The sequence below is a fragment of the Marmota flaviventris genome, chromosome 5, assembly GCF_047511675.1.
Source record: "Marmota flaviventris isolate mMarFla1 chromosome 5, mMarFla1.hap1, whole genome shotgun sequence".
Classification (NCBI taxonomy): Eukaryota; Metazoa; Chordata; class Mammalia; order Rodentia; family Sciuridae; genus Marmota; species Marmota flaviventris.
The window spans coordinates 124,798,214-124,810,473 of record NC_092502.1 but is presented as its reverse complement, the minus strand read 5'-3'; the positions used below and the strand labels follow the sequence as shown (position 1 = coordinate 124,810,473).

Here is a 12,260-nt window from a genome sequence, read left to right as displayed (position 1 = left end):
AGGTAGAATGAGATTTGTAGTATTTCCATTACAAAGAAAGCTGTACTAAGTTGTAATGAGTTGTAACATCTTAGGAAAAAGAAAGGGTTTCCTGATATATTGAAAATACAGAATAGTAAAACAGTACCAGTAACATCGCAAACACAAAACTACGGTCATCCTTTATCAGTTCATTCAGTCCTATATAATTCTTATTCTATTGGATCATAATGTTTTTACTTCTTGACTAAAGTACTGGAAATCCTGACCCATTCAACTAGCAATGGTCTTAAAATTAAGGGGCAGCATCAAAAACCTATAATCCCCTAGTCCTTTTCTATGGGATTCTGAGATAGTGCTCCTTTGTTGAAGATGAAGTACTTTGGCCTGTAGCTCATTACAAGAGCTTTTAGGGAAGCATAAGCCTGAAACAAAACTATAGATCATAAAAGACTTAAATTAGTTGTAATTTTCACCAGTGGAATAGTTCACCACAGTGAAATATTTTTCACCAGAGTTCATAAGAAAAATAAGGTAACTTAAATTCAAGTCCAAAAAGTTGAGAAAATATCTGTAAAATATAATCACTGAAGCAAACTTTCAAAGAAAACAGTGAACACTCATCTGGTTTATCTAATCAAGGTTTTTTTGCTTTGTTTTTATTGATTTAAAAAATAAGTAAATAAATGGCAGCGGAATGCATTACAATTCTTATTACACATATATACCACAAGTTTTCTTATCTCTGTATTTAAAGTATTTTGACACCCAGTTAGTGTCTTTATGCATGTACTTTTGATAATGATGTCTATCACATTCCACCATCCTTGTTAATCCCCTGCCCTCTCCCTTTCCCTCCCACCCATCTTCCCTATGTAGAATTCATCTATTCCTCCCATGCTCCCCCTTCTTACCCTACTATGAGAAAACATTCGGCATTTTTTTTTTGGGGGGGGGGGGGATTGGCTAACTTCACTGAGCATTATCTTCTCCAACACCATCCATTTACCTGTAAATGCCATGGTTTTATTCTCTTTTATTGCTGAGTAAAATTCCATTGTGTATATATGACACATTTTTTAATCCATTCATTCACTGAAGGGCATCTAGGTTGGCTCCACAGTTTATCTATTGTGAATTGTGCTGCTATAAACATTAATATGGCTGTGTCCCTATAGTATGCTGTTTTTAAGTCCTTTGGGTATAGTCCGAGGAGAGGGATAGCTGGGTCAAATGGTGGTTCCATTCCCAGATTTCCAAGGAATCTCCATACTGCTTTCCATATTGGCTGCACCAATTTGCAGTCCCACCAGCAATGTATGAGTGTACCTTTTTCCCCACATCTTCTCCAACACTTATTGTTTGTCTTCATAATAGCTGCCATTCTGACTGGAGTGAGATGATATCTTAGAGTAGTTTTGATTTGCATTTCTCTAATTGCTAGAGATGATGACCATTTTTTCATATACTTGTTGATTGATTGTATATTCTCTTCTGAGAAGTGTCTGTTCAGGTCCTTGACCCATTTGTTGATTGGGTTATTTGTTTTTTTGGTGCTTAGTTTTTTTAGTTCTTTATATATCCTAGAGATTAGTGCTCTATCTGAAGTGTGAGGGGTAAAAATTTGCTCCCAGTATGTAGGCTCTCTGTTCACCTCACAGATTGTTTCTTTTGCTGAGAAAAAACTTTTTAGTTTGATTCCATCCCATTTATTGATTCTTGCACTATAGGAGTCTTATTAAGGAAGTTGGGGCCTAATCCCACATGATGCAGATCTAATCAAGGCTTTAATATGATACACAAACCTTTGGTACAATGAAAAATTGATAGACCTTTAGAAATGTGTTTGGACAAAGTGAATGTGACATAATGGAAATAAAATTATCTTTGAGATTCTGCAAGAGGGCGGGGCAGCAAGGCCTATCTGTTCAGATTCTTCTTTGCTTGTTTGTGTGCATTCTTTCTAGGTAAAGGACAGGACCCACTTTTAAAAGACGGGTCTTAATGTCTATCAGATAAGGAAATTCTCTGAAGTACCTTATGACTAGCTCTTATATGGAAAGTCAGGGGAGGTTAGAGTAATATTTTAAGATTTTATGGCTAGTTTTGAGGAAAAGGAGTTCTAGTGCCAATGACCCACCTTTGGGGAAGAGGAATTCTGGTTCTCTGGCCTGCAGGACCAGGTCAGAAAGATCTTCCTTCTGAGCTCCTTTCCTTTAGTTTAGAAACTCACCATGCCAAAGCACTATGCTTTGTGGTGTTATTTTTCTGAGTCCCAACAGTAGGCTTTATAGAGGAAAAAAACTTGAGCGATGAATATGTCAAGCTTATAGTATTATACAAAAATTCTGAAGAAACATAGAAATTATGAAAAGACTTAGTAAGTCTGGGGTAGGTCCTAAATATCTGTATATTAATATAAGTCAGACAAGAGATGTGGATTCCAACTTGATATTTTCTAGCCTAGAAGATACAGATTTAAACAAAAGATATGACCAAAACAGTTATCTATTTATCAAGCAACATAGTACAAGGTCTCTTATGAATAGAACATATTGTGGACATTGAAGGCATTGACAAATCCCTATATCACACAATTTGAGAACACTTACTTTAATAACATTTTACCCATCAAACTTAATATCAGGGTTGCTCTGCATCTCCTCTCTTCCATAGAACCTCTTTAGTAGTAATATATCAAATAAACCTAATTATTTCAAGCAGTTCTCTTTTTACAGAAAGAAAGTGTATATCTTTGTGATTTTCCAGAGGCCCTCTTGCAAAATCTCAAAGATAATTTTAGGTGCAAAGATATCCTGAAAGTTTTATTTTACATTTAGTATTTAATTTGGGGAAGGCAAAAATCAAAAGTTGTGGTTCTAATCATGTAACTCAGTGGTAGAGCACTTGCCTAGCATGTGCAATAAGCCCTAAGTTCAGTCTCCACCACTGCAAAAACAAAAAACAAACAAAAGTCATCAGGAGATGTGAACACTTAGGATAGGTACAGGATCATGGGTGCCTAAGAAATGATATTTGACTGCTTATTTCAAAGTCACAATAAAACTTATTGCTTTATACAGAATCTTAATTCTTAAGTGAAAAAGCATAAAAACAGTACAGTAATGAAACAAGCCCAGCAAAATTGAGCAAACTTTGCTAAGATTTTAATATATTTCATAGCTTTTTAGATTTTTTTTTTTTTTTTTTTTTTGCACAAACTCTAACCTAAGGCAAATAAAATTTTCTTTCTTGCAAATCTTATATAACTTTATGTGACCAGGTTTTGTCTTTTACCATTTTCTTTCTGGCACACTTTACTTTAGGACATGCCTGTTTTTCCTCTAGTATACAATTTATATCTTGTCACTTTGCATACAAAGTTATTTCATTACCTTAATATAAAGTCATAACCTCTCTGCCCCTATTAACTTCTAGTAGAGTTTCATTCATTTACATTGTATCTTTTAACCAAAGCTATTTTGATTTCATAGAGAAACTGGAATAATTTAAAAACTTACCAGTATTTTAGTCAACTGGCAGAACTCATGCTACAGCTTCTCCAAGTGGCAAAAATGAACATGTTCAGTAAAGATAGAGCCTGTCAGTAGCATATAAAAAGGAGAAGAATGTATGTATGAACTCAAAATTTAGCTTAGTGCTTATACAGGAGAGAAGATTTCTTTCTCATTCATTACTAGGTTCATGGCTAAGACTTTATAACAAAGGACAGATTAAATAGAGAAAGTACACAAATTCATTTAATATAATTTTATGTGACATGGGCTTCAGAAATGAATACTCAGAAAGGGAAATCCGTATGTTTCAATGAAGTAGTGCATAGTTGTACAGAAATTTGATTGAACAACCAATGGTAATAAACTAGGAGAACTTAGGCCTGGTCGGATTATCCTGTGTCCCTCTGTGGCATTCCTTTCTTCTGGGTATAGGGTAAATGACAGGAAAGCCAAGGAATTCTTTTATGTACTGCTTGAAAGGATAAGGGCTTAGAAAGAGTTGCCCTTTGCTTCTGCTATTTCCTTAAATGCCAAGGTGGCACATTTGGAGGTAATGTATTCTGAGCCCCATTATAATCAATGGCTCAGTATTCTGTCTTATTTAGAAATGACCTAAGTATCTAATAAATGTCCATTAATACCATCCAAGTTTTTAAGTTACTGAATAATCTTAGAAATTATTTTTAAGGTAACATAACTGTAGAATATAATTGCTTTTGAAACAAAGATTCCTGAAAAATTGATCAAGTTGGTTAAAATACAGATTTAAATTTTTCATGACTATACACATTAAACAAAAATGCTAATTTATTCCATCAGTAAACTCTTACAGCTTTAGAAAGAACATATTGAAGTAAAATAATTCATGTTTGTATTTTGTCTAACAATGACAGTCAGAAAACATAGTTGTTTTTATTAAGCCAAAATTATTAGTCTTGTTTGCCAAATATTTACCTACATTATGCAAACTTGAATTCTTAAAATGTTTGTTAATCTCTTTAATAATACTTTGTAAATCTAGAAGGTTGAAGATATTAGAAATTCAGGGTGTTTGTTTTGTTTTGTTTTTTAGAATTTTAGGGTTATTCAATTCGTATAACTTCTGTATAAACTAATCAGAACAGAACTTAAAGAGATTTTATAATTTAATTCATTAATGTCATGTGGAGGTAGAAAGACATTACCTACATACACTTGAGCAGAAAAGGTTTTTCTGTATTATAGTATGTAATAACTGTATGTTGGTAGCTCTGTCAGTCACACAGAGAATTTATTACTTCAATTCTAAAGTATCAGCCAAGGGTTAATAAACACAGAATTGTGAAATATACTGGTTCATGCCAAAGAGCTGTTCTCTTCTCACTGAGTATAAATTCTTAATTGATTTGAGCTCAAAATACAAAGAACTAATAAACCAGATTCTCTCTCTTACCTTACCCAACAAAGAATAGACCTCTATAAACTATTAATCTGCTTACAGGGATCATCTAATGGTCAAACTGTTGTAAAACCAATTCCCAAAATTAATTCAAAATCAAAGATAGCAAAACAGTCAGCAAAGGTCTCTTGCTGCTTTGGATTCACTTCATGGAGACAAGAAAAGATATATGTGGGCCTAAGAATGGATGTGCCATTTCTTTGGTGGAGAAGTTTGCCTGCTTTTAGTTTTTGAATCTGTTGGATGTCTCAATGGGATTTCCAAAATTGTAGAGAGAAAATTTTCAGGAAAATAGTCATAACATAAACATAAATATAAAAATGAACATGTATTAAATAATTTATGTTATTTATGTGATTCTGGCAGATGTTATAAACCAGTTCAAACAAGTCAAGACAACACAAGTTTATGTGGGGTAAAGGAATATTGAGATAAATTGCAAATGGAAACAAAACTGTTTTTTTCCAGGACTAGGGTAAGTGGGAGGGTGAATTAAATCACAATGAGACAGGACAGAATTTCTGTATCTGTCAGTTACAGTTGATTCACCTTATTCATGATAATCATGTTTTGTAAAGTCACCAGGAACACCAAATTAGCAATTATTGAACAATTGTTCCTAAGGAAATAACACACATGGGTTTCCACAAGCCTCTGGTTATGTCCTTTCATTAACAGATCAATACTAAGTACTTCTGTTTAAGACACCTCATTTAATATGTATTGTTTATTCATCAACATTGAACTTGAAGCCAACAACACTGTTATTCATACCCGAACAAGCCTATCTAACACCCATATTGATATATCACAATCTTTTTGTGCTTAGGGAAACTAGACAGACTTCAGCACTATGCTTTGCGGACCATTTTAAAAAATGAAATCACCAAAAAGAAGTGTGCGCGTGGGTGCACGTGGGGGGGGGTGGCACACACACACACACACACCAAAAAAAAACAAATGTGACTCTAAATAGACCTTGAAAAGTACACTTGTTTACAGTGTGAGTGCTGAAACAAGAAGGGCAGAACATTACCTTGTTTGACCTTAACTGGGAACATGTGTATTGGGCAACTCAAATTTTTTGCCATTCTGTGCATGTCATAAATGACCATAGGACCACTAAGAGTGTTAATATAGGAGTTACAAATTTTAGTAAATGAATTCACAAATAATGAGGTTTATTTGTATCTACAAAGGTTTGGGGTTTTATGTGTTTATTTTTTAACCTAGCTCTTTTCCTTCCAGTCTCTAATCCCAGGGGCTCAGGAGGAAGGCAGGAAGGAAGCAGCAAAAGGGGTGGAGGAAGAAGAGAAGTTTGAAATAAATTTTCTCATATTGGTAGAGTTACACATAGTGGCTTAGTGTGTTATAGGTTAAATACAATTCTGGAAATTCCTATGCATAGCCCATACCCAAATCAATTACATCAAAATTTCTGGGAGTGATTTTGGGCTATTCATGTATAGTTTCTTTCTTCAGAAAACATGTTATGAATTTCTGACAATTGTTTCAAATGTACTTTTGGAACACAAAGCTACAATAATTAAAATCTTTTGATTTGTGGCAAATTCTGAATACCATTGATTCCAGTTACTGCTTTGAAAATAAGAATAAACTATATAGCAAGTTATTATTTGAAAAGATAAAATTTAAGGGGATCATTAAACTGATATCAAAGAGTTTTTGTTTAGAGAGGTATTGTAACTGTAGGATATTAATTAATAATATGTATTTCAAATGTGCCTCATGTTTGCACATTATTTGCTTGTGAAATCATAGATAATTTCATGGAAATAACTGCTTTGCCCGTGTACAAAACTTTATTATATCTCCTCCATAATATTTCCTAAAAGAATATCTAAGATACTTTTAAATTATTCTAAACCTTCTCTCTCGGAATCGCTATATTAGATACTTGGTTAATTTCAAAGTAGTCAAGGGACATTTTATAAAGTGAAATTCCTGAAAAACTATCCCCCCACTTTAAAATATATATTAGGTTTATGCTTTGCTTTCAGTCAGGTATAATGTCAGGGTACAGCCTAATGAGGAATCTTGAAACATTGCAAGTTCCAATGTCTATCTCTTTAGCTTCCCAAAGCTTTGCTATTCTGATCCCATAGTTAGCAGTAACTTCCAGTTATGTCAGCTTGTGCCAAATTATGTGATGGTTCTTGTTCTGGCATAAATTAAACTTCACTTCCAAACTAAAGTCAGGGTTGAGATTATATTATTAAAGGAGCAAGATCTTTCACAGGACATGAATTAATATTATTAGAGGTTAAGACAATAAAAGAATCAATGAAATTTTGTCTTTATTTTTGCATTACTGAACCGTAAACAAAATGGTTCCATAAACAAAGATGAATGGAATTAATTTTCTTTTTGTCTCATACGTGGAAGTTGTTAAGTTCATTGCTGTTATCTGATTTTGTTCAGGGGCTTTTTCTTTCTTTGGTGTATGAAAAGGTCACACCAAACAGTCATATCATAGGAAATAGAACATTCCAACCACAATATGGTTATCTACAAAATAAATTGACATGTTTCTTGAAAAAAAAAAAAAAAATTGGACATTGGCTGTTAAAGATCACATTTTAATTTTACTAGAACATTTTCCAGAGGTACTGCTCCCATAGTAGGGTTTAAAGCATTCCAGTGTGAAACAGCAAAAGGAATCAGCTACTTATCATTTAGGTGCTGGTGGTTGGATTTGTGGCAAATCCATGCCATATGGCTACTCTGCTCAGAGGGAAATGATGGCAGCCCTAAGAGATTTACCCCATCCTTTTGGGCTGTTGCCTCAGACTCAGTTGCTTTGATCTTCTGTTGCGCAGCTGGGAAGAGTAAAGGCTAGTTTTTAAGTGTCCTAAAAAGAGAACATATGGGACCATTGTTTTAGACTGTACCTTCATTTCATGTAAGCATTCTTTTGAGGGTACAAGTGTTTTCATTTGAACTCATCAGAAAAATGTTTGGGTTATTTAAAAAAATAAAAAAGCTAAAAAATATTATTTCTTTCCTAAATTCCAGTACTTTATTTCTTGCAAGATACATTGCTTTATTCCCTTTTACAAACAAATTTCAAGTGTATATAGGAAAGACAAGTGTCATTCATGTAACTTTCCCATTGGTAAGTATATGTTTAATGTCTTTTCAAGTGCTGTTATTCTTACTTTGTCTTTTTTTGGCCAAAGTTTACCACTTACTCCAGTAATTTTTACGTTCAAGTATAGTGAGACCAGTAAATGTGTTCTTCTAGTCACTGGAAGGTAAAATACTTTGGAGGGGTGATGCTTGAAAATATGATCAGACTCTTTACAGTATAACAAAAAGGAGCAAAATTTACTGTAATAACAGTCGTATATAGTAGAAAAGTTTTCTGAATGATGGATAGAAAAACCAAAAGTTTTCTAGTCTTGTTTTATTTTCCATTTCTACTATGAATTGCCATAAAACTGCCTCATGTCATTCTTTGCTTTGACTTAATGAGAGAAGCATGGTTGTTTATTCATCTTTAGTAACAAAGTTGTTGTCCACAGAAAAATGTGAGGGAGATAAACCTAACAATCATAGATGGTTGTAGCATAGTAATAAAGAGATTATGTTGGCAAATGCAGGCTTCCTCCACATGTATTTTTGTTAGTTTTTCCTAGGGTGTTTTTTGCATCCATATTCTAAACACTATCATGATACTTCTATTTATTGTTATCACCATCAACAGCAACTAGAATCTGGCTCACAATTCCCAGGAGAAAACCCAAACCAGTTGTTCCTTTATGGAACAACTCCAGTCTTCTCACATTGCAGTGACCCTGGCAACATTTTGAAACTTTCTGACCACAACAGATATCAGACCTATGTCCGAGTTCTGATGTAGTAAAATGAATGAATTCTTTTTCCTCTCAATTGTGTGTTTGTGTGTAGTTCCGATTCCTAAATATTTCCGAATGCTCTCTCGTTTCTTCTGCATTTCCTCTCATAATGTTCTTATTGATCTGGCAGGTGTATTCGGAAACCTTTGAGGGTGAAAAGAACACAAGTTCTCACTCTCATCACTTAGCAAAAAGATCATAGAGGTTTTGAGTAATTTGCTAATAGCCATTATAACCAAATATAAAACTATACTTGAACCTATGTATGTTCTCCATAATTGGGTATGGAGCAGCAGGGACTGGGGAAACAGACTTATTTTCCAGGGATTCTTAAGTCTTTTCAAAATATTTTTTTAATTGGAAAATATTTATACAGTCATATGAGTTGAAAGGAAACGGGCAAAATAAAAATTGCAATTTTGGAATTTTAAAATAATTTAGTTATTTGTATGAGGTGATTAGGTGCATAGCTTTAAAGTCAACCTGGATTAAAATTCTGGCTTTGGGACTCACTAGCCATGTGAACTTAGGATTTATTTTCTCTATGCTTTATTTTTCCTCATCACTAAATATAAAATTAAGGTATACTTCATAATTCAAGGAACTTACAAACTTAAAAATATATATATAAAGTACATTTTTTGCACTTAACACAGGGTCTCGAGCATAGAACAGTATACCATGTATGTTCTTATATCAAAACCTTTGTAGTTGTTGCTGTTCTCTTGTCTGAAAGCTCTTTTCAGAGATGTCGACATGGTTCATTCCTGACCTCCTGAAAGTCTGAAATGTTACCTTCTCAGAGAAAGGAGCCTTCTTTGTCTTTCTGGTCTGAAATGTTGTTTCCTTAGTGCTCATTAGCCTATAATAAGTATTTTAATTTAGGCATTACTGTGTTAGAACTTAGTATATTATTCACTTACTTGTTAATTTCTCTTTTCTACCTAAAGAAGTTTGGGAAATTTTTGTTTTGTTTATTGTCTTGCATTCTGTGTCTGAAAATTGTCCTTGACACAAATTAGGCAATCAGTAATTAAGTGAATAGCAAATGTTCAGTAAGTATTATTGGTTATACCTGCTGTATTGAATTGAGTATTTTTTGTAATTATTAACATTTGCTGATTATTGTGGGATGTACTTAAGAAATTTATGAAGTTATGCTGAGTTTATTTGAAAACCGAAGCCCCGGTCTGTAGTAAATAACTAGTTTAAATTATAGCAAACTTCTCACAACATTGCAAATTAAAATTTAATGAACTCCAATGTGATGGAAATGTGTTCACATCCACCCTTTATACAAAAGTTATTAATTAGGATAATAGCTTAACCTTTATTGAGTGCTTATGATAAATCACAAGTGATAACACAGCAATATAGTTGAGGCATGGGCTCTAGAATCAAATGTTCAAATCCTAATTGTACCCCTTCCTGGCTGAATGACCTTGTATTAGTTAACCTGTCTGACCCTTGTTTTACTCAGCTATACAAAAGGAATAGTATTAATTTATTTATAGGTTTTAGAAAAAGTACCTTTCTCATAGAACTCAATAAATGAATAAGTGCCAATGCTTTCTAAGCACTTTACATACATTTGCTTAATCCTCATGACGGCCTTATGAAGTAGGAACTATTTCATGTTCTTTAGTAAATTGTTTGAAAGGGAAATAACTACTTATAAATATACTTACTTTATAGGAGTGAGTTTGAGTAGGAGAGTACTCAAAACAATTTTTTCTACTCTGAAAGTAAGGTTATATGGAGCAAATTATTGAATCAGTATTTTCTCTCTCAAATTTTGATGTTTAATTTGCCTTCATGTTTCCCATTTCTATATAGCTAATGAACTTTTCTTTGAAGATGGAGTTCTAGCATTAGGAATAGGGTAGTTTAAAGGATCAATTTGAAGTATTGTGTTAAATGTTATTATTTTCCTTTTTTGGACACAAAGTAGTATATTTCAATGACTTAAGTTTCAAAGATTTTACTTTGTGACAAAATTAAACTTCGGCTAAGGCATTATTGAGACTTAAGCTTTGTGGCAGCAAGTACTGTACTCACGAAGAGGCACTAGAGTTCCTTGGAACATAATAAGATCAAGAAACACTTATTTGAACTATATGATATTCAGTTTGGACATTTTATACATGACTTACGTGAATCAGATGTTTCAAGGTGAGTTGTGTGAAGAAAGTCCTCAGATAGAAGAATGATAAATTACAGGAATAGAAGATGGATCTTATGATGAAAAGTAAAAGTTAAAGGGGTTGCTCAGTCTTCTCCCCTTTTCTTAGACTGAAGGACAGGACATGAAGAATATGTAGACATAAATAAAACCGGTTTTCAAAATTATAAACCTTGAAAAGAATGTATAGAGAAACTGTAAACTGTAGGAAATTAGGAGATAGTTTTGACCAGTGGTTCTCAATTTTCCATGCATAAAAGCTTCTGGAATTGAGAGTTAAAGGACAGCTCTCTGGTTCCCAACCAGAGACTCTAATCCAATGGGCCTGTAGTCAGGCCAAACCATTTGTAGTTTTCAAGTACTTCCACACTATTCTGATACAGATAGCCCCTGAAACACATGTTGGAAAAAACTGGTGATGGAACTGAATGTATGCCCTGTGCACACAGCGCACACACACAAAGTTTTTCCATCATCTCAGATGAGTTCTAAATTCACATACAGACACCAGAGTTTAGAAGAACAGTGAGATGAATTTTATTGTTCGGTGTTCTTCGTTGCAGTTATTAACGAAGTCACATGTTAAGCTTCATAGAGAAAACTAAATTTTAAATAACACATAACCATCAGTACTTGAGTAAGGAGAAATTAAATCATAAATTATACCTTTGAGATCTGATAAGTCATATTCAGATAATGTTTGGACCATCTTGGCACAGAGGATTATAAAGGAACAAATTACTAAGTATTTATATTTCTGTTGTGTTGACATTTACACTTGGTAAATGAACATTAAATTATAATAGCCACTGCTTGCTGTGTTCTTCAGTTATCCTCTTAAATTCTGTTTCTGTTGAGTTTATGTTTTTGTTTATTCCCCCTCTAGGATGGAGCTATGACATTGAAGAGAGGAAAGTTCCGAAACCCAAGTCCAAGTCTTATGGTGCAAACTTTTCTTGGAACAAAAGAACAAGAGTATCCACAAAATAGATTGGCACTGACTGTATCTCTACTTGACTGTGAATAAAGTCAGCTGTGCAGTATTTATCGCCCATGTATACATCTCTTAATCACCTAATAAATTTGACCTTAAAATTATAGATATATTTTGCAGTTTGTTTTGTTTTTTAATGTCTCAAACACGTTACAATTTCCTATGTAGAGAGGAGATTTTAGGTGATCATACTTCTAGGAAATTGTGGTACTTAGAATCTATAAAAGGGAATGCTTGAAATCAGTTGCAACCTTGAAGTTTTGTGCTTGGC

At 33.5% G+C, this 12,260-nt stretch overlaps 1 protein-coding gene across 1 annotated transcript in view; it reads left to right on the top strand.

Annotated features, from left to right (window-relative positions):
- Ndufs4 (NADH:ubiquinone oxidoreductase subunit S4) overlaps positions 1–12,038 on the top strand; it is a 110,653-nt gene extending 98,615 nt beyond the window's left edge. The window contains exon 5 of the mRNA XM_027938110.3: positions 11,882–12,038. Within this exon, the coding sequence (XP_027793911.1) occupies positions 11,882–11,985 (104 nt within the window). The 3' untranslated portion in view covers positions 11,986–12,038. The remainder of the gene's footprint in view (positions 1–11,881) is intronic.
- The last annotated feature ends 222 nt before the right edge of the window (positions 12,039–12,260 follow it).